The following is a 25,187-nucleotide window of genomic DNA, read 5'->3' on the forward strand; positions in this document are numbered from 1 at the left end:
CCAGTGGTCACTGTTTGTCATACCACAGGAGGTCACCGGGCAGGCTGGGGCGGGCTGGAGGAGATTAACGGCGCTGGGGTCCAGACAGGCACAGATCCCTGGTGTGCAGTCACCATCTTTGTGCTATTCACTTTCTGTGGTCCGCATATGAGTGTGCACCAAGCGGTGGTCATATACCGTGTACGCTATCCAGGAGAGGCACTGAACGATGCATGCCTCAGGACAAATAGCCCCGGACCTGGCAAGGTTATGATCCAAGTCTGACAAAGGGACGTGCTGTGAACAAAGGCCCCACGTGGGGAGAAAAATGGCCAGCAAGACAGCAGGCTATGGTGCAGCTTTGGGAGTCCTGAGACCCAGCTTCTGATTCTATCTCTGCTGATGTGACCAGGGCTTGATCTTCTCAGCCTCAGTTTCCTCATATTCAGTGGAATAATGATAATGACCCATTAAAACGGATTGCCGTGAGTACCAGATAGTAAAAGGGCTTTGAAGACTGAGGTCCCCCATTCACGGTGTGCTTGTCTAATGACCCATTTGTGAAGGAGGCAGCCGGCCTCCGTGTTCCAGTCATGCCAGGAAGTGTACGTAAGACCCACCAGCCTGCCTGCCTTCCGTGTTGTCTCTCTCTTGGAGAGAACATTCACCTGGGCCACGCAGACGGTCATGCAGCAGAGGACACAGCCTTAGCCCCCAGCAGCTCCCACCCCAGGGACCTAGACCTCCGCCTGCTACATGTGCTGGGCTCTGGATTTGGCTGCAGACAGCTCTGGCAGGGCACGGACAGGAGGGAAAAAACACTGAAAGGCAGTGGGAGTGAGTCTGCAGGAGCAGGAGGCACAGGAGGTCACGTGCACATACTGTGGCAAACACACCAGGTACCCCCTGAGCCTGGGTGCCATGTGCACGGTGACACAAACCATGAGGCTGAAGACATATCCCTGTGGAGACACGATGGCCAGAGACTCGGGGACAGAGGGATACCTTTGGGATCCCTCTGTGCAGAGCCTTAGAAGTAGAGGGACACCCTCTGAAGCCTGAATAACAAAGCATTTAAGGCAACCTGAAGTTCTGAGCCTTAGTATGGCGGTGATCTTGTCACAGGTTGAGAAACAGTGGCACAGAAAGAGACTCTGGCCCATAATGACACTGTCAAGTGCAGTCCTGAAGTTCCTTTGAGAAGCCTTGAGGTCCCCCCTTGTTGTGGCCTGGGGATAGCTGCTGAGGAGACCCTCGGCTCTGCCCTAGGACCCTGCTCTCCACAGCTGTAATGGAAGCCCCCATGTTTTAATGGGGGCAGGGGTTTCCTGGAAAGTTCTGTGGGTGGCAATTTTCCTCTCTACTGGGTAACATCCTATGCCCTTTGGGCTTATGAGAGTAGTCATCAAGGATTCACTGTCGTCTATGTGGGGACTTCCCCTTGCTCCTGAATGAAGGGGACAGGGAGGGGACAGAGGCAGAGTGAAAGGCCACCTTGTTCCTCTACCCAATAAGGAAGAGAAGAGCAAAGGGTACAAGGAAGAGGGGGCATGGGGCTTGTGCATACAGGGTTCCTTTTATTCATTCTCACCCCCTCCTCTGTGGAGTCTCTTCTAGGGGTGACACATCCCTACTCCCCCCTTCAGCTCCCCCAACCTCCCCCCACTGCATCCAGCAGGATAACCACTGACTGTTTTGCTGACCTCTTTTTTTTTTTTTTAATGTTTATTTATTTTGAGAGAAAGCGTAAGTAGGGGAAAAGTGTAGACAAGCAGAGGGAGAGAGAGAACCCCAAGCAGGCTCCAAGCTCAGCGTGGAGCCCAATACGGGGCTCAATCTCACCAACCACAAGATCATGACCTGAGCCAAAATCAAGAGTTGGAGGATTAACTGACTAAGCCACTCAGGCACCCCTCTCTTCTTCTTCTTCTTTTTTAAAAATTAATTAATTAATTTTGATAGGGAGACCGACAGAGGGGGAGGAGCAGAGAGAGAGAGGGAAAGAGAGAGTCCCAAGCAGGCTCCACACTGTGAGCATGGAGCCCAGTGTGGGACTCGAACTCACGAACCATGAGACCATGACCCGAGCTGAAACCAAGAGCCCAACGCTCAATTGACTGAGCCACCCAGGCACCTCCTCCTTCCCTGCCTTTTGCTGTCCTCTTAACTCTCCCAGGGAGCTAGGTGAATTCATCTTGCATCTCCAAGTTTATTGATAAACCAGTGTTCCAGTTTGAAGTCCTGAGGGGAAGGGGCATGAAAGAGGCAGGGAACTCAGGAACCTTTGGTGGGGGCTGAGGTGAGGGCTCATCTTAAACACTTGTTAAAGAGGACAGAAGCTCTATTTGTTACCTACTGCTACATAACAAATCATCCCAAACCTTAGTAATTTGAAACAATAAACATATGATCTCACATAGAAAGTTAAGAGCAGCTTAGCTGAGTAGTTTTCTTTTTTAATGCTTATTTTTGAGAGACAGAGAGCAGGCAGGGGAGGGGCAGACACAGAATCCAAAGCAGGCTCCAGGCTCTGAGTTGTCAGCACAGAGCCTGACGTGGGGCTTGAACTCACAGACCGCGAGATCATGACCTGAGCTGAAGCTGGACGCTTAACTGACTGAGCTACCCAGGCACCCTGGCTCCAGGATCTCTTGTGAGGCTGTTGTTAAGATGTGGGCCAGGGTTATGGTCAATCTGAAGCTTTGGCTGGGCTAGAGGATCTGCTTCCAAAGAGCCTCCCTCAGGTGGCTGGTGGCCAGAGGCTATAGTTCCGCCCTGCGTGGGCCTCTTCCATTTTTTTTTTTTTTTATGTTTATTCATTTTTGAGACAGAGAGACACAGCATGAGCGGGGGAGGGGCAGAGAGAGAGAGGGAGGCACAGAATCTGAAGCAGGCTCCAAGCTGTCAGCCCAGAGCCTGATGTGGGGCTCAAACCCACGAACTGTGAGATCATGACCTGAGCCGAAGTTGGCCGCCTAATGGACTGAGCCACCCAGGTGCCCTGGTGTGTGGGCCTCTTCATAAGGCTGCTCACCACAAAGCAACTGGCTTTCCCAGAGGAAGAGAGTGGCCAAGATAAAATCTGCCATGTCTTTAAAACCTAATCTGGAAAGTGATATACCATCACTTCTGCCCTATTCTATTGGTTGCACAGGCCAGCGCTGGTACAATATGGGAGGGGACAACATAAAGGTGTGAACTGGAGGTAGCAGGAATCATTGGGGGCCATCTTGCTTATGATAGCTTGGCTCTCATGGGGGAACAGTGTCTGAAAGAGAGGCCAAATGAGGAGAAGGAGCAACTCTGAGTTCCTCCACCCTTAGCCTCTGCAGTGGGCCCAACAGCCTCTTCCAGTGTCTACTGTCCAGAAGTTCTGGAGGCCAAATGAGGTCCAAGGCCTTGCCAAGTCAAGTGTGTTAGGCAAGAGGCCATGTTGTGCTCATTCATACCCGTGGTCACATTTGCCAGGTGTCCCCCACCCTCGGTCTGGTCTTCTCATCTCCCTGGGGCAGGGCAGGCCCAGAAATTTCCCTGCCCCACTTCCCCCGACAGGCAGAGGTGTTAGGATTCAGGCCTGAGCCCCTGCTATTGCCCCCCTAGCCCCCACCAAAGGAGGTGAGCAAAGAGCTTAGGTGTCCCTGCTCAGGCCCACCCCCAGGTGGAGTTAACCCTTTGAAGGGAAGGGGGTTGGGGTGGGGATAGGTTCCAGCTGCTCCACTCTGTGGCTGGCAGTTTCTTCAAGGGCTGCAGGTGCCAGCTGGCTGAGCCCAGGCCAGACTCTGAAATTTGCCTACTCAGACCTCCCATGGGGTGTGGGAGGCCCAGGAACCTCCCTCAGAGTTGCCAAAAGTGGTCATGGTGTTAGGGACAATATGGCTGTGCTGGGGGTGGGGCAGCCCTCCAAGACTCTGCTTCCCAAAGAACAGCCTCTGTCGCCCCTCCGGTACCTCCCCCATCTCCAAGCCCTGCCCCCAGCCCCCTTTGCGGAGGGTGTCAGTGAAGCTGCAGATGTTTCTGGTAAGGAGGCCACCACAAGACTGCACCTGTGGCTTCCAACTCTCTACTCCACAGGCTGCCCTACCCCTTCTCCAACAGCCTGGTCCCCGACACTCCATCAGCAGTCCACGATGTGCCCCATCTTTCTCCTGCCTTGGCCTCCTTCCCCTCCTCCAGTCTGGAGACAGAATACAGGCAGCAAAAATAGCTCTCTGCCAAGAAGCAGGATTCTTCTGGAAATCCCCATGGTCCATGGGTATAGGCCTATGATGGAGCAGACAACTTAACCTCAGTTTCTTCTTCTGTAAAACAAGAATAGTAATACCTACCAAAAAGTCTGGCCTGTGCTAATGTACATGAAAGTGCTTTGAAAATGGAAAATCACTCCATACATATGAGGGATCGTGGTAGTGTGAAGTCTCAGAAGCCCCAAATGTGATTGTTGGCCTCATACCCCTCTGTCACCTTGGGAGAAGACTTCTCTTAGCCATCATCCTGGCCTTTGCTTTCTTCTTCTTCTTCTTCTTCTTCTTCTTCTTCTTCTCTTCTTCTTCTTCTTTTTAAATTTATTTGTTTATTTTTAAGTAATCTCTACCCCCCAACGTGGGGCTCAAACTCACAACCCTAAGATCAAGAGTTGCAGGTTCTTCCAACTGAGTCATCCAGGTGCTCCCATCTTGGCCTTTCTCAATTCAGAGGAGAGGCAGTGGGATGAGGGGGACAATCCAGGGATGGGGCCCCAGTAGGTAAGTTGGAATCCCAGTTCCAGCAATTACAGTTACTAGCTCTGTGACTGTTAGCAATTTTCTTAAACTCTTTGAGCCTAGTTTCCACATCTGTATGATGTGAAGAATAAAAATTATGCCCTATCATGGCTGTGAGGCTTAAATAAAATATATCACCATATCAAGCACATGGCGGTCCTAAATGTTCAACATAAACTTCCTCTCTCTTTCTGTTATCGTTCCCCGTGGAAACCAGAGGGAGAGCCAGGTTCTTGGGGACTGTTGACTCCTGAGGATCCATCATCATGGGCTGACAAGGTCACAGACCCAAGAGCTGGATGCCATCCCACAGTCCATCGGGTCCATGGCTTGCAAATTGGTGGCCCTAAGCTAGATCCAGTCCTTGGAATGCCTTGTTTGACTTACTCAGGATTAGAACAACAACAGAAAATTTGTCACCAGCATTAGAGTTAGGGGATATTATAGAAATGTTTGTTTTTTCCACCTTCCCTTGACATTCTGGTAGAGCTGGCTAGTCTGGGTTCACCTATTCTGGTGCAACCTCTCCTATCAGCTGGAGCTGTGTGGTCCATGGCTGCCCTCATTAGATGAGGCCGGTAGCTCCCTCCCTGCCCCCTGCCGACTTCCTTCAGTCCCCACCCCTCCCTACTGTTTACAGTCAACCTGCTTTCTCACTTGTATTACCTAGCGGGCTCCTGTAGGCGTTTGATTTTGTGATCCTTGCTTTCCAGTCATTCACTCAAAAATGAATCAACAGTCAGGGGCTGGGGGAGGAGGATGGGCAGTCAGTGTTAAAGGGTCCAGAGCTTCAGCTGGGGAAGATGAGAAAGTTCTGGAGACAGATGTATAATAATAACATGAGTGTACTTAATGCTACAGAGCTGTAGGCTTCAGTGTGGTTAACAGGGTAAGTTTTCCGGTGTTCCTCTTTTACCACAACACATTTAACATCCATAAATATCAATACGATTCAATATTTTGAACAAAGGATTCAATAAGTATGAAGGGTCTACCAGGCCCAAGGCATTCTGCTGGGTGCTAAGTCAGACAGACTCACCACTCAAGCTAGCCAGACAGACTCTAAGCAGTAATTTCATAATGATTATGTTTGGACAAGTGCTTGCAAAGGCGAAGAAGCACGGGGGCCTGGGAGGTCTTACCTTATTAAGGGAAACGAGGGGTCACGTACCGAGGATGGCGAAGCAACAAGATCCATACACACAAATCCTGCTGCAGGGTACGGCGGGGTGCCCCCTCACCTCCCTTACCCCTGAAGCACCTGCCTCCAGACCTCTTTGAGAAATCACCTTTAGCCTAAGTATTCAACAGCCAGGGGCTGTTGACTTTATGTTGACTGTTCCTCCACTTGTAGCAGAGCACACGCTCTCTGATACGCACTTCCCAGGGAAGCCTGTCTTGATCTCCCAGTTGAAATGAGTTGATAAGATCCCAGGACTCTGAGCTTCTCTTTGGTAGCACTTGTCCAATTGTGATGGCATTATTAATGGTTTAGGGTCTATGACACAAGCAGGAGGGGTGTCCATGTCAGCCTTATCACATCCCCAGCACCCACAGAGTCCCTTGGGCCCGGAAGACACCTAACACTGGCTGAGTAGGGGCGCCTGGCTGGCTCAGTGGGTAGAGCATGTGACTCTTGATCTTGGGATCGTGGGTTCGAGCCCCACATTAGGTGGAGAGGTTACTTGCAAACAAAATCTTGAGAAAAAAAAAAAAAAACCATGCAACTTGCTGAATATGTGAATGAGTGGGCAGAACTGGATTAGATCAGGGGTTAGAAGAATAAATGCCTATTAGGACCTCTGCCAGGTAATGTAAATGAGAAAAGCAGGCCCACTGCAAACAAGCCTGTAGGAAGGGGATGAAGCCTGAGGAGGACACACACCCTCCCTGGAAAGACAGTCCTTAGAAGTTGCACCTAACACTTGCACTTACATCCATTGACCAAGATTGAGTCATTTAGCCAAATCCAGAGGCAAGGGAGGCCACGATTAAGCATCACTTAAATCTGGGCAGCCATGAGCTCAGCTAAGAAGAGAGGATTCTGTTACTAAGGAAGAGAGAGAAAACATCTGGGGGACAACTAAAGTCTGTGCCGAGAAAGAGTGAAGAGCTAAAGAATGAACACAGGTTTCCAAGATTAGCAGTTCTCAAACCGTAGCCCATGGGGTCCCTGAGACCCTTGCAGGGAGATTTTGAGGTCAAGCTACTTTCATAAAAATAATAGGGCATTATTGGCTTTTGTCACTATGTTGACATTCCAATGATGTTGCAAAAGCAATCTGGGCTAGAACGCTGCCTTAGCACAAAACAAGGCAGTGGAGCCAAACCATGCTATAGTCATTGTGTTCTTCACCACCAGGCATTTGCAGCAAAAAAATAAATAAATAAATAAAAATATTGCTGCCAGTTTCACTTAAGAATGCCTCTGATGAGCAACAAATATTAATTTTATTGACTCTCAAACCTTCAGTACACTGTGTTATAAAATGAGGTGTAGCACAATGCCTTTCTGCTGCAAATGAATCACAATGTTGTCTCAAGTTAGAAGCGCCTGCAATAATTGTTGGAGTTGCAAGCTCAACTAGCCACTTTTTTCTTAATAGGGAAAGGGTATGGTCACCTGTGCGTATTTACATGCTCAGTCAGGCTGCTGTGAGGAGGGTGGCCTAGAGGAAGACAGAATGGGGAGGCCAGAAGGCTGGTGAGGAGGCAGGAGCTGTTGTCCAGGCACAGGGTGGTAACCTGGGGATGGGATGGTGGTAGCTGGGCAGAGTGACTTGGAGAGACTTCTGAGTGTGAAGGTAACATCCACAGGAAATGGTAAATAAACACATGGGAGGGGGTGGGTGAAGGAGTCAGAGATTACACCCAGTCACCCAGTTTATTTGGCGTGAGCAGCTGGTAGGCGGCAAAGCCCCTGCTGAGTGGGGGACTTGCAGGAAGTTGATCTGGAGGGTAGTGGGAAGCAGAAGATAAATGTAGCTTGGGATATGTTGGGTTTGCTATGTGGGGTGAGCATCCAAGTGGAGATGTCCAATGGATGGATGGATCTACACATCTGGAGCTCGAGAGAGACCTGGGTAGAGGAACACTTGAGGGCCTGCCAGAGACGAAGGCCCAGAGGAAAAGGGTCTGGTCCATGGTCACTCTGGGGGTCACTCTGCAGGTCTCAGGTACCCTCCTCTCAGCCCAGGCCCTCTCTGCCACACTGAACCACCTATCATGCCTCTGGTGCCACGCCACTGAACAAATGTCCTCAGGGCCCTAGAGTGAGAAGCTGTCTGCGACTTTCCACAAATTACCTTCTGTGCCCTCCCTCCACTCCCTTCCTACTTCTTTCCCTGAAGCCCAAATCCCATTACAACATCACGATGCGAGCTTTTTATTGTTATGCAACGAGAAGTGCAGAGACACTATGTTCCAGCCTCAGTCTGCTTAACTTTTCCCCTTGACTTTGGCATTTTTACTTTGACATCTTCCCTGAGAGGCAGGGGGTGGGGACCCCAGCCCAACATGGTGACGTTGGGGGCTGGCCCAGGTCTGGGGTGTGGAGGAACCTCACCACCAGGCTTCCTGTCTCTAGGTTTACATACGTCTCTGCAGAAGTCACAAGCGCTCTCCTGGGTGGGCTCCTGGTTGCGGAGCACCCAGCCTTCACATAGACACACCTGTGCGAGAAGCCGGAGGGGAAGAAAGACACAGGCCCAGGGGTAAGATGGACGGACTCAGCTCCATGCCTTTCCGTGGGTCTGGCAAGGGGAGGGGGAACGGTGGCAGCAGATGTGCTGGAATGTTCTGGACTCCCAGTCCTCTGTCCACAACTCAGGCCACCTTCTCTTGTGTTCCACACTGGAACTGGGAGCTTCAAGAGGCCGGGGTGATGGCAGCTCAGGGCCTGGAGCAGAAGGAGCTCCTCAGAGGGGTGCTGAGCTGGATTGTGAGATCAGAGGCGACATGGAGACCCGAGGCCACACTGGGCTGAGAAAGGCCATGGGAGGCAACAAGTCAAGGGGGCACTGGAAGAGATGAAGATGGGGAGAGAGGAAAGAGAGAAAAGAGGGAAGAAGGGGTGGGAAAGGAATAGCAAGAGTAAATACATGTTAAGGAGGAAGGATGCTTATAAGAAAAAAAAAACAGAAATGAAAAGAGGCAACAAAGGAAAAACAAGAAAACGAGAGAAGTGGACTCCGGTCTAGAGGCAATTCTCCCGAAATAAATTTTCCCAAAGATGCAACCTCCCCACGTTCGCACCAGAAACCGTTGCAGCATTTCATAAGCCCTGTGATTGAGGTAGCCTCCTTTAACTATCTTTTCTGTCTATCGGTATTTCTACATTTTTGTCTACTTTGGGGCATTTTTTAAGGACTTTTGAACAATATGTCCATTTCCATGAGCTTTAAAAGGATTAGTGAAATTCTCAAAAAGGGTTGAAACTGAGCTTGTAGGTATGCAGTGCTATAAAAGTTATAGATACATTTTCTTAGGTAAGTACGTCATTAGAAAAACTGGTTCTAAGAGATTAGTTTTAGATGTCTCCTTTGCTCTAGAAAAGGAGGCTATGGGATTTAGAAAAGGATTTGCAGGCCCTGAGCTTGGTAGGGTGTTGGGGGGGGATGCAGGAGGGGGTACTCCTCAAGATGCTATGCCCTGTGCAACTCCCCCTCTCCCACCTGCACTCTCTCTGTCCTTTTCCCTCTCCTAAGACCTCCATGGCCTTGCAGCACTGTCCCCCAGGTGTCCTCTGCCTTCTCTTCTAGACTTATGCTGGGAGAGGGACCTCCTCGGTACAGTCAGATTCCTCCAAATAGAAAGGCCTTACTATTGCTAATTCAAAAGATTTCCCTCTGGGTGGGCTAGCTCTTCCTGAATGTCCCTAAATGTTCAGGGGTGCAAGGCTGAGAGTAAAACCTGATGGGGGAGATCACTCCATTTCATATTTTGACAAAATAATTTCTTGTGCTGTGTTCGATTCTGTGGGCGCATACAAAATGGCCGCCCTCTTAACCTCAGATGAAAGGGTTCCCAGAGGACAGGGTCAGAGAGAACTCTTGACATGATTTCCTTCTTTCAGTTTGGGGGAGGGGCACTTATATAGAAGAGGTCTACCTCAAAATAAAAACTCCCCCATCACCAAGTGGTTCTAGGCAGAAGCCTTGTAGAATCTTACGCCCCGATCCTGGCCATAATGGTAAGGTGGCAATGAGGGGGGCTCAGTAGACCAAGGGCCTTGCACATTTTGGACACTCAATAAATGTTGAATGAACTAACTTTGAAGGGGGTGGGTGCTGGGAGGGGGCAGACAGGGGCCTGGGTTTGTAGGGCTCTAAGGCCGAGCTCTGTTCCACACGTTTTGGAGGAGATAGGAGAAGGAGGGAGGGCACGGCTCCCCCCAGGTGGGCATCTGAGGCAAAGAAGAGGATGGCGGAGGTTGCAACCACTCAACCACAAGGGTCCCCTAGAGGGTCATGGTCTCTAGGAAGTTTATATGAAGCCAATGAGCAGGAGAGAGGTGTATGCAGTGGGGGGGGGGGGGGGCACATCCCCCGGGGGTGGGGCTTGGGGGGCTGGCGGGGGGCTCTGGGGAGAAGATGAAAGTGTCTGTGGGACCACAGACTGTTGCTGTGGTGGGGCTGTGCCCTCTTCCTCTCCCCAGTCTCGCTCCTCATCCCATCTGGGGGGCCAGGGCAAGGGCAACAGGTACCTCAAGGGCTCTGAGAGTTTGCGAGTGTGTGTGTTGCCATTTTGGCTCATGGTTTTCTTAGTCTCTTTTGATTTTTTTTGGTCTACTGCTCTGGGCATGTGTCTTGCCTTCCACAATGTCTTCATTTCTTTCCCTCCAACTGGACCTGGTTTGTAGAGCCTTGGACCTGGTGTGGGATTGGGGATTGTGTGGAGTGTAGCTAGCTGCTGCTTGAATGAGCTGCTCTGGGTCTCTCCCTACCTCCTTCTTTCCCTCTTATCCTCAGTCATCCTCCCCTAGGACCTCTGCATTTCTTATAATCTCTCCTTTTCCCTTCATCCACCCTACAGCCATCTCCCTTGCCTCCACCTTCGGCTCCAGGCTGTGCTCTGCAGGCTCCCTTCACATCAAAGCTTGTTGAAAGCTGCTTTCCTGCCAGAGGCCTGGATGCCTGTTTATAGGCACAAAGGGGCTAGAGCTTAGTGGCCCCTGGAGGCGGAGATGAAAAAGGAGAGGCAAGGGGCACTGTAGGCAAGACCAACAGAGCCAGAATTGGTTCCTGACATATGAGGCCGAGAGGAAGAGAGATACAGATGCGGGGAGTTGAAGACAGGAGGCATCAGTGTGGACAGGCACAGAGACAGAAGTGCACAGATGTGAGCAGAGAAATGAGAAGAGAGAGAAAGAGGGAGAGGGAGAGAGAGATGCCAGGACCTGGGGGACCAGCAAGCCCTCCCAGCCTCTCTCAAGTGGCTCTGGTGTACAGGATGCTACTGTACTGGGGCAGAGCGCCTCTGGGGAGGATGAGGAAGTGGGAATCAAAAGCCAGCTCTCTGGGGCGGCAGCGGAAGCCCAAGTCACCAAAGCAAGCAGCAGCTGGAAACCCATAGCCTCCTCCACCGAGCTGAACCCTGGTTGAGTTGGCACAGTATAAGGAGCTGGAGGCGGGGAGGTGGCCCTCTGCACAGACCCTAGGATCCTGGTGTGGGGAAGAGATGACCACCATTTGGGGAAGGGTCAAGAAGGTCCCTAGCCTTCCTGAGGCATCTACACTGAATTTAGACCCCAGGGAAGGGATATCCCAGAGACTCCTATACTCTCTTCTCACGAAGGACAGTGAGTCTGGGACTGGGGGACAGTGAGAACCACTCTTAAATATACTGCACTGTCTCCCCGCAGCCTTCCCCTCAGCACCCCCGTGCCCCATGCTCACTTGTAAACAACTGCACCCATGACTAGCCTCTTTTCTCCTTTTCTGGAAACCTTCTTGATCTCTTCACTTCCTATTTCCCTGGTTACAAAAAAAAAAAAAAAAATTCGATCAGGGGTGCCAGTCTGGTTCAGTCAGAAGAGCATGCAAATCTGGATCTCGGGGTCACGGGTTCAAGCCCCAAGTTGGGTTTAGAGATTACTGAAAAAATAAATAACCTTTAAAAAAATTCTATCAAGCCCCTACCTTGTGTTAGGCCCTGGGAAATTCCTCTTTCGGGCAGATGGGGTGACTGGAGAAGGATTTTTCTTTTTTCTATCTTCCCTGAAACCTCATTAGGAGGCCCAGGACCCCAGAACCCATCTGAGTACTTCATCCCTCTCATGGGTCAGTGCCCAACAGGAAACAGAATCTGCCTCAGATGGTTCAGAGACTGCAGGAAGGGGATTATTTACAGAGGTGTGAAGGGGGAACCAGCCAGCACGTGGAAGCACACAGGCATCAGCAGTAGCAGGCAGGGTCCTGGAGGGGCAAGAATGAAATGATGTTTCTGGAACCCAGTGAGGGTGTGAGCTGTGGATAAAGGGCCACGTAACAGGAGCTATAGCTGAGGCATGGGGAGAGGAAGGGGGAGGGAGGGAGAATAGCCATTGCCAGAAAGTATGCCACAGTAGGAAGAGAGTAGGAAAAATACCCCAACCTCTTTCCTTGACCCTCCCATCTCTTGTGGGTTCTTCCCACTAGCCAACCCCAACTAGTAGCAGGAAGACAAGGGAGCCTGGGCAGTAGAGTCTGCAGAGGTCAGCCTCCTTGTAGAGGGCAGGGCAGAGAGGATGGAGAGTGGCTCAGGGGTGGGGGGGGGAGGGGGGGTGGGTGGTGCACAAGAACAGGTAGCACGGGTTGGATGATTTGGCTTCATCCAGGCCAGGGTTGGGTGTGTACACGCCCTTAAATGACCCACCTTAGTAACAGAATTAATATGTTGAGTACAGAAAGAAGAAATCAATGATTTTCCCTCCTCCATGCAATTCAAGTTAGTTTAAGTTAACCAAACACATCCCAAGTCCCACCCCAAGTCCGGGAGCTGGCTGGACTATCATCTGGAAGAGATCAAGCATCGAGGGGGAGAGATGGGAACCCGAATCAGGGCATCATGAGGTGGAAGAGGGAACGTGCCCTTGAGGGTGTCACCTGGGTGCTGTGGGAGTTCAGACTGGGCAGCTAGCTGCAGCACTCATACAGCAAAGGCTGGACGGCGGGGAGAGAAAAACACATCTGGGTGCGGGATCTCATCTTGCCAAGCTCTGGACCAGGTTCGCGCTGACACTGCTCCCAAAGCAGCCACCTTTCTGAGGCCCACTTACAGTCTGGAGAGGGAGCTCAAAGATACAAGCCCTGTTCCTGCCCACCTTCCAGACATCATCTTCCTCCAGTCTCCACTCCCTCCATGTCATCTGGTCCCCTTCCTAAAGCTCCACATAGACCATGTCACGTCTCTGCTCAAAAGTCAGCCGTTCCTCCCAATCACCTGCAGAACCAAGCCCTGACCTTCTAGCCTACCTGTCAGGATTCTCGATCAGGCCTCCAAGCCCTTCCCTCGTCCCACCACCTCCCTTCCTGAGCCCCCTCTAGACCCCCAGCCCAGAGCACAACCCCGCAGCCTGCCCCCCTGCCTGCCCCCCTGCTGCCAGGTGGGGTGCCCCTCCCCTTTCCTTTCCATCTAACTCATGGTTTGCAAACTTGAGCCTGTGCCAGTCACCCAGGGGTTTGTGAAAACACAGCTGGCTAGACCCACCCCCAGTTTCTGACCCAGCAGGTCTGGGGTGGGGCCTGAGAATTTGCATTTCTAACAAGTTGGTAGGTGACCCTGGCACCGGCTGACCTGGACCAAACTTTGAGAGTCGTTGCTGTAACCTAGGGCTGCCTATTGTTCAGAGTCCATTCAGAGCCTGTCTACACCCCTCCCGCCTCCCTTCCCCTGGTCTTAACCACCTCAGGTGCTCCCAGAAACCAACGCTGAAATATCATTTTTCTGCTTTCTCTCGGAGGCCTTACAGGGTTGGTCTGACAGTGAGCAGGGAGATATCCTCTGCTTCCTCTCTCCCTCACCCTGCACACAGCACCTGTCTCCAAGTTCTGAGAATTTTCCCTCAGATGTGCTCCTCAAGGCAATCTTTTTTTTCCACATTTCCATAGTTCTCAGTTGTCCGAGTTTAGGCCTGTCTTCTCTCACCGGGATTGTTGCAATCCTGCCTCCTGGGCTCAGCCTCCTCCAACTTGTCTTTCTTAGAGGAGCTGAGAAATTGCAAATTGAAACAATCTGCAAATTGAATCATCCTTTATTATTTTTTTAATAACAACTTAAAATTTTTTTTTAATGTTTATTTTTTTGAGAGAGAAAGAGAGAGAGAGAGAGAGAACATGAGCAGGGAAGGACAGAGAAAGAGGGAGACACAGATTCTGAAGCAGGCTCCAGGCTCTGAGCTGTCAGCACAGAGCCCGATGCGGGACCCTGAGATCATGACCTGAGCCTAAGCTAGCCACTTAACTGACTGAGCCACCAACATGCCCCAACAACTTTTATTTATTTATTTTTTTTAATGTTTATTTATTTTTGAGAGACAGAGAGACAGAGCATGAGTGGGGAAGGGGCAGAGAGGGAGTCACAGAATCCGAAGCAGGCTCCAAGCTCTGAGCTGTCAGCACAGAGCCCGATGTGGGGCTGGAACCCACAAGCTATGAGATCATGTCCTGAGCCGAAGTCGGATGCTTAACCAACGGAGCCACCCAGATGCCCCGAGTCATGTCCTTCTTGACATAAAATCCTTTACTGGCTCCCTAGTCCCCAGGGTCACGGCCCAGCATCCCAGCATGGTGTTCAAGGACCTTCATGACCTGGCCTGGTCCCCCCGTCTCCACCCCCATCAGCTTGCCACCTTCTCTGTGAATTCTTTCCTGATTCCACTTGGCAGAGAACTCACCCCTGGCCTGGGCACAGCATCGTGTGGCGTGTACTGGTGGCCGTCTGTTTACAAGTATGGGCATCTAGGTCCCTGGCTAGGCTGTATGGGTGCATATCACCCATATAGGTGCATATCACCCCTGTGTGCCTCAGGCCCAACAAATGCCTGTTGACTGATAATTATTATCTCCCTCAGGCCCTGCCCTTTGTGCGCGAAGGCCCAGGACCCTGCCTGCCTCAGCAAGGCCACAATGAATCAAGGAGCCGCTTTTAGGCACCTGCTCCTGGTGCTGCAGTTGGGTGAGTGCTCAGACTTGGGGTCCCAGAGCGGGGAGGGGCTGATTGGGAAATGCAAAGGTGGGGGGATGGGGTGAAGGATGGGCATTAACAGCCTTGAGGCCTGACTTCCCCCTTTTCCGCCTAGTGATGCTCGAAGCAGCTGTCACTCAGGGAAAGGAAGTGGTGCTGGGGAAGGCAGGAGGCACGGCAGAGCTGCCCTGCCAAGCATCCCAGAAGAAGTACATGACCTTTACCTGGAGACTTTCTTCCAAGGTCAAGATTCTGGAAAGTCAGCACCCCTCCTTATGCCTTACAGGTAGGATGGCCCAGCTCCTCATCGGGAGAGAAAAACACTATGGCCTGAACATCCCTGGTGTCAGAGCCCTGCTCCTAGTAAACTCTGATCCCAGGGGGTTGGGGTTGACAGAGACTCAGGGACTCTCTCTCAGTCCAGAGCTTCCCTGTGCCAACTGCAGGTGGCCGAGGGAATGGCTTTTGGTGGTCTGTTATCGTTTCAGGATTTTAATATGAACAGACTTATTTTAACGGATGTTAGGAAAATAACCTCGAATTTCATGGATATTATTGTTACAGACCCATGATGATGTGTTGTTTACTTCCACTAAAAGCAACAGAAGGATTTTTTTTTACACCTTTTAAAGTAAAAGGAATTAAGATCTCAATACTTTTTAAGAAGTATTTTGCAATTGTTTTGCAATAAAGGAGTTTTACTGTCACATTAAGGTTTGCCCTCCAGTACTCTTCTTTAAATAACTCTTCTTTCTTGTATGTTTGGCCTCTAAATTCAACATGTTTGAAGAGAAGCATCATATGAGAAAAACCTCACCGGCATGGAATGTATTTTTATAAATATACATATTTTTCTTTTTTGGGGGGAGGGAGGGGGGAGGTAAAGACGGAGAGAGAGAGAATCCCAAGCAGGCTCCACATTGTCAGCACAGAGCCCAATGCAGGGCTTGTACCCACGAACTGTGAGATCATGACCTGAGTCAAAACCAAGAGTCAGACACTTAACCAACTGAGCCACTCAGGCACCCCTGTAAATACATATTTTTTAATTTTAAAGTTTATTAGATTTATCATTGCTTGTATTTCATTGCTTATTTTTATAATTTTTAGGTTTTTATAGAGATTTTATTTTGAAGTAATCTCTACACCCAGTGTGGGGCTCAAACTCACAACCCCAAGTCGAGAGTTGCATGCCCCATTGACTGAGCCAGCTAGGTGCCCCTTCTTGCTTTTTTTGAGCATCTTTTTAATTATGAAAAATTTAGCATCTATAAAAGTAGAATAATTATATAATGAACCCCCACATAGCACACTCAGCTTCAACAATGATCAATTCATGGCCAATTAATGGTTCATCTACACCCTCAATGCCCCACCACGTTGTTTTATAGCTAACACCAAACATGATATCATTTAATCTGTAAATACTTCAGTATGTATCTCTAAAATGTAATGACTCTTTTTTTACATTTTTTAAAACGTTCATTTATTTTTGAGAGAGAGAGAGAGAGAGAGAGACAGACAGACAGAGCATGAGCAGGGGAGAGGCAGAGAGAGAGGGACACACAGAATCTGACGCAGGCTCCAGGCTCTGAGACGTCAGCACAGACCCCCAAGCAGGGCTTGAACTCATGAGCCGTGAGATCATGACCTGAGCCAAAGTTGGACCCTTAACCAACTGAGCCACCCAGACGCCCCATAAAATGTAATGACTCTTTAAAAACATATCCACAGAAAAACCCTAAAAAACAAATGAAAAAGCATAACCACAGTTTTATTTTTAATTAAAATACACACATTACTTTTAATTAAAAATTAAAAATAATCCCTTAATGATGACAAATATCCAGTCTGTGATCAAATTTTCCCAATTAGCTCATAATATTATTTTTACAGTTGGTTTATTTGAATCAGAATCCAGATGGGGCGCCTGGGTGGCGCAGTCGGTTAAGCGTCCGACTTCAGCCAGGTCACGATCTCGCGGTCCGAGTTTGAGCCCCGCATCAGGCTCTGGGCTGATGGCTCGGAGCCTGGAGCCTGTTTCCAATTCTGTGTCTCCCTCTCTCTCTGCCCCTCCCCCGTTCATGCTCTGTCTCTCTCTGTCCCAAAAAAAAAAAAAAAAAAAAAAAAAAACAAAAATTAAAAAAAAAAAAAAAGAATCCAGATGAAAATGTATGCATGGTGTTTGATTGATATGTCCCTCAAATCCTTTTGAATTTATATATTTGCTCCCTCAGATTTTTTTGCCTCTTGCAACTCATTGGTTGAAGAAGCTAGGCAATTGTCCTGCGGAGTATTGCATGTTTGAATAGGAGGTGCCTACATTCCCATGGTGTTATTTAACACCATGTTCCTCTGTCCCTTGAATCTCCTATAGATTGATGATTAAATCTAGAGACTTGATCAAGTTCATATTTAATTTTTTTGATTAGATCGTCTCATAGGTAGTGTTTTGTACTACCAATTTAATCACATCAGAAGCTATGTGATGTCTATCATTCTCTTTCTGTTATTAAGATTAATTAATTAATGGGCTCAAGGGTTAGCTTTAAGTGATAATTATAATAACGTTGTTTTTATTTATTTTTTTGTTTTTTTAAAGAGTTGCCTTCTGGTTATATCAAATGGTATCGACTTTCTGTTTATTATAGTGATATAAACTTTTCTTTTAAAATAAATTTATGTAGGGTGCCTGGGTGGCTCAATCAGTTGAGCGCCTTGACTTCGGTTCAGGTCATGATCTCACAGTTCTTGGGTTTGAGCCCTGAGTCGGGCTCTGTGCTGACAGCTCTGAGCCTGGAGCCAGCTTTGGATTCTGTGTCTCCCTCTCTCTCTGCCCTTCCCCTGCTCACGCTCTGTCTCTCTCAAAAATAAACATTAAAAATTTTTAAAAATAAAGTAAAATAATAAAATAAATTTATTTAGGAGCGCCTGGGTGGTCCAGTCAGTTAATCATCCAGTTTCAGGTCAAGTCACGATCTCACGGTTCATGAGTTCAAGCCCCATGTCCGGCTCTGTGCTGACAGCTCAGAGCCTGGAGCCTGCTTTGGATTCTGTGTCTCCCTCTCTCTCAGCCCCTCCCCGACTCACACCCTGTCTCTCTCAAAAATAAATAAACAGGGGCGCCTGGGTGGCGCAGTTGGTTAAGCGTCCGACTTCAGCCAGGTCACGATCTCACGGTCCGTGAGTTCGAGCCCCGCATCAGGCTCTGGGCTGATGGCTCAGAGCCTGGAGCCTGTTTCCGATTCTGTGTCTCCCTCTCTCTCTGTCCCTCCCCCGTTCATGCTCTGTCTCTCTCTGTCCCAAAAATAAATAAACGTTGAAAAAATAAATAAATAAATAAATAAACATTTAAAAATTTTAATAAGAAAAAAAATAAAATAAATTCATTTAATCCAAAAAAGTGAATGCATTTAAAGATGTTACATTAATAGGACAGGCAGATTTGGACAAAATCATGTGTAAGATATGTGAATGATTGAAGTCTGGGAAATATGGCTCCAGTCCAAGACTCTGATTTTGCTAGTGAGGGAACTGAGACCCAGGAAGAAGTCCCTGCTCCAAGTTTGTGCCCCATGAGAGGCAGAACTGGGGCTAGAGCTTTGGTCTTTCAACCTTCAGGCCTAGGCTCTCCTGTGGAAAGTTATCCTCAGTGCAAACTGAATTAGCCACAGTGCATAGAAAACCATCTTTGTTGAAAACAGATGTCTCCTCTTCCTGCCTCTCTGTCCAGTGGGAGGAAGTCCTCTATTTTTGCCAAGGAGATCCTTGCTGGGCTCCCAGAGTGACAGTTCAGACACCCATGTCCACTCTTCATGTTTGGACATGAAGAAAAAGGGGAACATTGGGCTGGATCTTTAGTGACCCAAAGCCATTCCCTAAAATTAACAAAACCCCCAATTCCTGATCTCTTTCTGTTAAAGACACACCAAGCGGGTCAACTGCCTTTTGCCTGCCCATGTCCTCTCCCTCATGTCCCTGTTTAAAGAGAACTCTGTGATCAAACTAACCTGCGTCCTTCCCTGGCCTGTGGGATCCCGGTGCCCATTATGTAATTTTCATCCTTGGGCAGAGCTCAGAACAACTCCCACAAACCCAGCAAGTGATTTTCTTGTCCTAGAATTTATTCTGCTAAATTTCTTGAAATAAGCAGACTTTCAGCTGAGGCTGTATTTTTTATTTTTATTTTTATTTTTTAAATATAATTTATTGTCAAATTGGTTTCCATATAGCACCCAGTGATCATCTCAACAAGTGCCCTCCTCCATGCCCATCACCTGAGACTATTTATTTTTATTAATTTCAAAGTAAAAGGATTCAAAAAAGTAATACAGATACATGGTAAACATTTAAAACCATCCAAATGATACACAATGTGTTAACAACAAAATTCAGCTGAGTACATTTGAAGATCTAATTGGCTTTATTCAATGATTCATAAGTTGGGCAGCATTCCATCCAGCAAATAGAAAGGAGCTCCCAAGAACTGTAGAAAGGAAAGGTCTTTAAAGGCAGAAAATCGGTTGGAAAAGGAAGCTTGTTAGCAAAGAGTGCATTGTTTCGGGCAGGATGACCTGCATAAGTGCATGGAAGAGGTCTATCAGGCAGATTTCCTCACTAGTGCTGACCAGATAATTCCAGATTGACTCATTAAAGGTTATATTCCTGGGAGAAGCTGAATGTAATTAGGTTAGGTATTTAGTCTTGGTTTGCTGATGTGGGGGTTAGCATAAGTGACTCCATTTTGGGCCTGTTGGCTCTTTTTTAACAGTTCCCCTCTTTTGATCACGACTGTTGGCTAAACTGAGAGATGTGGTCAAAATCTAAGGCATTTGTGCCACTCCCAGCTACTACTCTGAAGTTCTTGAAGTTTCTGCTGATTCTTTGGTACTCACAGGTCATGACTTTTCTCCCGAATCTCCATGATATGCACAGGTTATAACTTCAGGTTCACCGATTTTTAAGTTTGTTGTTCCTTTTGTTACTTTCCTGATGTTCCAGTCCCAGGGAGATCATTTGTTTGGTGGTTAGCAGCTGCAAACATGTATTCCAAGCCTTTGAGAGGATACAGTGCACCAGGGAAACTTCTGTGATTATTGTAAGAAGGATAATTCCCAATGTTTGGAGTGTACTTCGGAGTCATGATCCCTAAGACCCAAACCAATAAAAATCAAATAAGGCAAAGAAGGACCCCATTAAAGAGTCAGCATTAAAAGACCCCATTAAAAGAGATCATTTAAAGCCAAGTGGCTTGCTCAATGATCTTGTGTACCTGAGTTTCAACTTCCCCAGAAGTGTTAAGCCAAGCACAGCAAGTGAAGTTGGCCACAGCACAGACACCTCCTTGCTCAGCTAAAGGATAATTAAGATCTGTCTTATTATCAAGAATAACTTTGACAAGAGAATCTAAAGATTTTTGTTGGGCAGCTGTTATTATTTTCACACTGGGTTCTGCAATACTTTCAAGGGTTAATGAGAAGTTCCTGATTGTAGCCTCATTTGCATTTACTACTAGCCAGGGGAAACACTGATCCATCTACCAAGCTAATATTGAGTCACAAATGCCTCCTGGTAATTCCTGTTTGAGTCTGTGGATACCGGTAAAATTTAAGGCTCTGTAGACCACACAGGTGGTTTCATTCTGATTACCCTTGCTTTGTGTCCCTTTCTTTGTACAGAACCTGGATGCAAGATTCCCAGGTTTGGGATTGTTAACCAGAGACAGGGAAATGGACCAGGGCATTTCCAGCATCATGGACAGATCAAAATTTTTCATGACAAATCCAGCAGTCTGAAGGGTTACCCCCATTTAGACACAGCCTGCGAGATACAGATGATGGTGTTACCTTTCCAAGCCAACGCCAGAGTAAAGGAAAGAAAGAGAAGAATAAAGAGTTTCGTGTTCAGTTGAAGTATGAAGTCTTGATCCGGCTTCTTGGGTGGAAGAAGCTTACCTTAATGTCAGCTACTTCTCTTCTTAGACAATTTGATTTTGAGGTCTCCAGCTCAAAGATTTTGATGTGCAGAGGGCCAAATGGCAGGAGGAGACTTCTCCAGCTGTAAACATGTCCCCAAGGCCCAGGTCCCTGAAGTTTGGCTGCCAGCTAGATAAGGAAGGAGATTCCTAGCTCCAACCAAGGAGATTCAAAGGCAGTCTTTGTTCTTTGTGATTCCAAATCAAAAGGAGGAAAGCAAATTGGAAATGTTAGTTCGGAGAGTTGTAGCCAGATAGTTGAGGAAACGAGAATTCAGGACCCAGTCCAGTCTATAAGAAAACCTCAAGACAACAGGATTAGAATCTAGTGTGGACAGAAGGTACAAACGGCATTTTTCTCTCTACGATTATCCCAATTTTTATCAAAAATAATCACGGTAAAACATATTTGTTTGCATTAAACTTGGTCTGGTTATTTACATAAGTGTGGCAAGAATGGCAGTTGACCATATAAGCTGCTTTTTTTTTTTTTTTTTTTAAAGACTGTTTTGCTGGAACCTTATAAACAAGATACCAGGACAATTTTTCCAAGAAGCTTTATTAGCTCCTTAAAGTCAACCTTATTTCTTCAAAGCTGTCTGGTCATATCTGAGTCTATGCCCATCTCTCTTAAATAGAACATTCCAGTCAAAGCTTTGGTAATATAACCAATGTTTCCATTTATGTCCTGTTACAAGGGAGAACATATTCTCATTAAACTTATGTAAATAACTATTTTGTCATAAAAAGAATACTCAAGAGTTTTCAAATCCTGGAGGGATTGAGTAGAGAAAGAAAGTAAATGTTTCATCTGTGTTTACAAAGGCATACTTTACTAACTTGCTATAGGTCATAAATGACTTAAGTGAAAAAGTTTCCTCAATCTGGAAAAATAAAACATTAAAGAACCAGCAATGTTTCAATTAAGAAGTCATAAAAATTATAATCATCCTCCTCAGCTCATTAAGTCTCATGTTATTAATTCTTGCTTGAATCCAGTTTTTTCCATTAATTCTGGAGACTCTTACCTAGTTCATTTTTTTATCTAAAAGTTATCAGAAACTGTATTGGCTAGGGTCCTTTCAATAAATTTTTTTTAAATGTTTATTTATTTTTCAGAGAGAACGTGCGCGCGGGTGGGGGAGGGGGCAAAGGATCGGAAATAGGTTCACACTGACAGCTGGGAGCCCAATGAACGTCTGGAACTCACAAACTGTGAGATCATGACCTGAGCTGAAGCTGGATGCTTAACCGACTGAGCTACCCAGGCCCCCCTCAAAGAATCTTCTTGATGAGGCACTTTTGTAGATACACTTCTGCAAAAGCATCTGAGTAAAACATAAACCGTCTGTAAATGACAGAAGACTTTTAAAAAATGCTCAGTGTTAAAGATCTGATGAGAGTTCATGGTAATGGAATTGACAAAGAAATCTGGTCATTTCTGTGAAACATAACATTTAAATAACCGAAGCCTCATTTTAGGACAAAATTACTTTCTTTGCCCTCAACAAAAAAAGCATTTCCCTTTTTTCTTTTACCATACTTTTTTTTTTTTGAGAGAGAGAGAGAGAGTACTCATGTGAGCACATGCATGGGGGAGGGGTAGAGAGGGGGGAGAAAGAATCTTAAGCAGGGTCCATGCCCGGGGCAGAGCCAGAGGTGGGGCTCAATCTCATAAATCATGAGCTTATGATGTGAGCCTAAATCAAGAATTGGGCACTTAACCAAGTGAGTCACCCAGCTGCCCTGTTACTGTACCTTCTTTTACCAAAAACACACATCCTACTCTCCTTGCACATGGAGAGGTTTCCCTTATTATTTCAAGTAGTTTTAATTACATATATTAGACTGTTTTAGCCCCTAGAAACCTGGTTTCTAGCAGAAACTGAAGTAAGCAACTGTGTTCTTCACATTAGCATTCTATGGCTTAGTAAATGTTTCTAATTTCTAGAAACATATGCTTTCTCATAGTAAATTTCTTAATGTGGCACAAAACATGTTTTAGTCATCCATGCAAATATCTGTAGTTCCTCTGTAAAAAGGAAGCCAAAAGTGAATAAGCCTATGTTCAGTAATTAATGTTTCAGTATCTTATCTGATTTAGAAATGATATATAGACATTTAGTGACTAGCCATCAGTTAATTTAACTTGTAAAACTTTAAGGTTTCAGGTTACTAAAAAGATTTGGGGAAACTATCAAAAATTCACCTAAAAACTTTTATCTCACATCTATTTAATGTACTTGTTCTCAACAATTATTTTTAGGTTAATTATAAAAATTTCATCATACCAGGTTATTTTTTCTTGCTGACAAGTTTTTCAACAGAGATAACATGAACTTATTTGACTAGTAAACTCAGGTAGAATAAAAGCTGTATGTCTGCATTGTTTTTAATGTTGATAATTCTAATTTTTTTTAAATGTTTTATTCATTTTTAAGAGACAGAGTGCGAGTGGGGGAAGGGCAGAGAGAGACGGAGACACAGAATCTGAAGCAGCCTCCAGGCTCTGAGCTGTCAGCACAGAGCCCGATGTGGGGCTCAAGCCCGCAAACCTCGAGATCATGACCTGAGCAGAAGTCGGCCGCTTAACTGACTGAGCCACCCAGGCGCCCCTTAATGTTGATAATTCTAAAGACATGCCTATTTTAATTAAACCAACAACCTTAAACTAGCTTTTAATTACTAAAGATTCCCTCAGATCATGTGAACCTGAAAAGCCCTCGCTTTCATTTTTTATCACATTCCTAAGAATTTTATGAACATATAATTCATAAAGGCACTTAATTTTCTTTAGCCCAATTAAATAGAGCTCCTCCAGAAATGAATTTTGATAATACCATCTGGAGGTAGAAAATACCACACATCTATATATAACATGTATATATATACAGACAGATGTAAACATACAGACAGACACAGAAACCTATAGTTTTCATTTTAAAATTACTACCATGAGACAGGTATGATAATACAAAACTTACTAGCTTAAAAGAACAGCTGGAAAAAGTGAGGATCACCTGGTCAGATGGCTAACGCTTTTTATTCACATTAGTGGCAAATACAATAGTTTGATGTTTGCCCAAGTCCCAAATAACCTTTCTCTCCCTTTTATAGATAAGAATTACCTGCCTTAAGTTTATAGATAAGGTACAAGATTTACATCGAAAAGGCACAGGGGAAGAAGGCAAGTTCCCCTAAGAAGAATTTTTGTTTCCTAAGGCCCCGCGTTTTTGCAGTTCCTACAAGCCTTTCGAGATAAATAGGGGAGGTTTGGGGATGGGTAAAAGAATAGGCGGAATTTGAACTATTTCTAGAGAAGGTAAGGGCAGATGCTTTCAATTCCCCCAAGGAATTGGGTTGTAACTTAAGTGATAGCAAGAAGCCTCTGTGGCCATCTAATTACATTATCTTCAAGTTGTTCCCCCACCCACTCTGGGCACAAAGTTTCATTTTAGCGCAAAGGAGAGAAAAACTTAAAAGGAACCCTTTTAAACATCTTACCAGTGTTCAGCTAGGACAAACAGTAAATATTCTTGGCAGTATTGAACAACCCCTTAGACGCAAGAGGTGGCCCCACAGAGGGTGCAAAAGGTATTTTATTTTCCTGTCTCTACTTGGTACTACAGTCAGAGATACAGAACAGCTGACCCTGGTAGGAATTCTTATCTTTAGCTGACTCTGCCAGTTTTTCCAGGATCCCATCTGTAGCTCTGGTATCTACCAGAATTTCTCCATTAGTTTTAATTTAGTTTCCCTTGGCTGTTGAAGGGAATAACATAGCAGTTTACCAGAAAAATCCCATAGAGTTTCATCAACTCTGGGAGGGGTCCAGACAGGAGCCTCTTGTGAGGGTAGTGTGGGGGCGTCTCTAAGATCACTCATTTGGCAGATTTTTAAAAAATGTTTTATTTATTGGGACGTCTGGGTGGCTCAGTCGGTTGAGCAGCTGACTTCGGCTCAGGTCATGATCTCACGGTTTGTGGGTTAGAGCCCCATGTCGGACTCTGTGCTGACAGCTTGGAGCCTGGAGCCTGCTTCAAATTCTGTGTCTTTCTCTCACTCGGCCCCTCCCCTGCTTGCCCTCTGTCTGTCTGTCTCTCTCAAAATAAATAAACAAACTTATAAAAAAAAGCTTTAAAATGTTTTATTTATTTATTTAATATTTTTAATGTTTATTTATTTATTTTTGAGAGACAGAGAGTTGACAGAGCATGAGCAGGGGAGGGGCAGAGAGAGAAGGAGACACAGAACCCTAAGCAGGCTCCAGGCTCTGAGCTGTCAGCACAGAGCCCAACGTGGGCTAGAAC

General features: G+C 46.7%; 1 protein-coding gene across 1 annotated transcript in view; it reads left to right on the forward strand.

Annotated features, from left to right (window-relative positions):
- The first annotated feature begins 8,298 nt into the window (after nt 1–8,298).
- CD4 (CD4 molecule) overlaps nt 8,299–25,187 on the forward strand; it is a 37,534-nt gene continuing 20,645 nt past the window's right edge. The window contains exons 1-3 of the mRNA XM_049625005.1: nt 8,299–8,452; nt 14,791–14,894; nt 15,019–15,189. Coding sequence (XP_049480962.1) covers nt 14,846–14,894; nt 15,019–15,189 — 220 coding nt within the window. The 5' untranslated portion in view covers nt 8,299–8,452; nt 14,791–14,845. The remainder of the gene's footprint in view (nt 8,453–14,790; nt 14,895–15,018; nt 15,190–25,187) is intronic.

Source organism: Panthera uncia, chromosome B4, assembly GCF_023721935.1.
Source record: "Panthera uncia isolate 11264 chromosome B4, Puncia_PCG_1.0, whole genome shotgun sequence".
Lineage (NCBI taxonomy): Eukaryota > Metazoa > Chordata > Mammalia > Carnivora > Felidae > Panthera > Panthera uncia.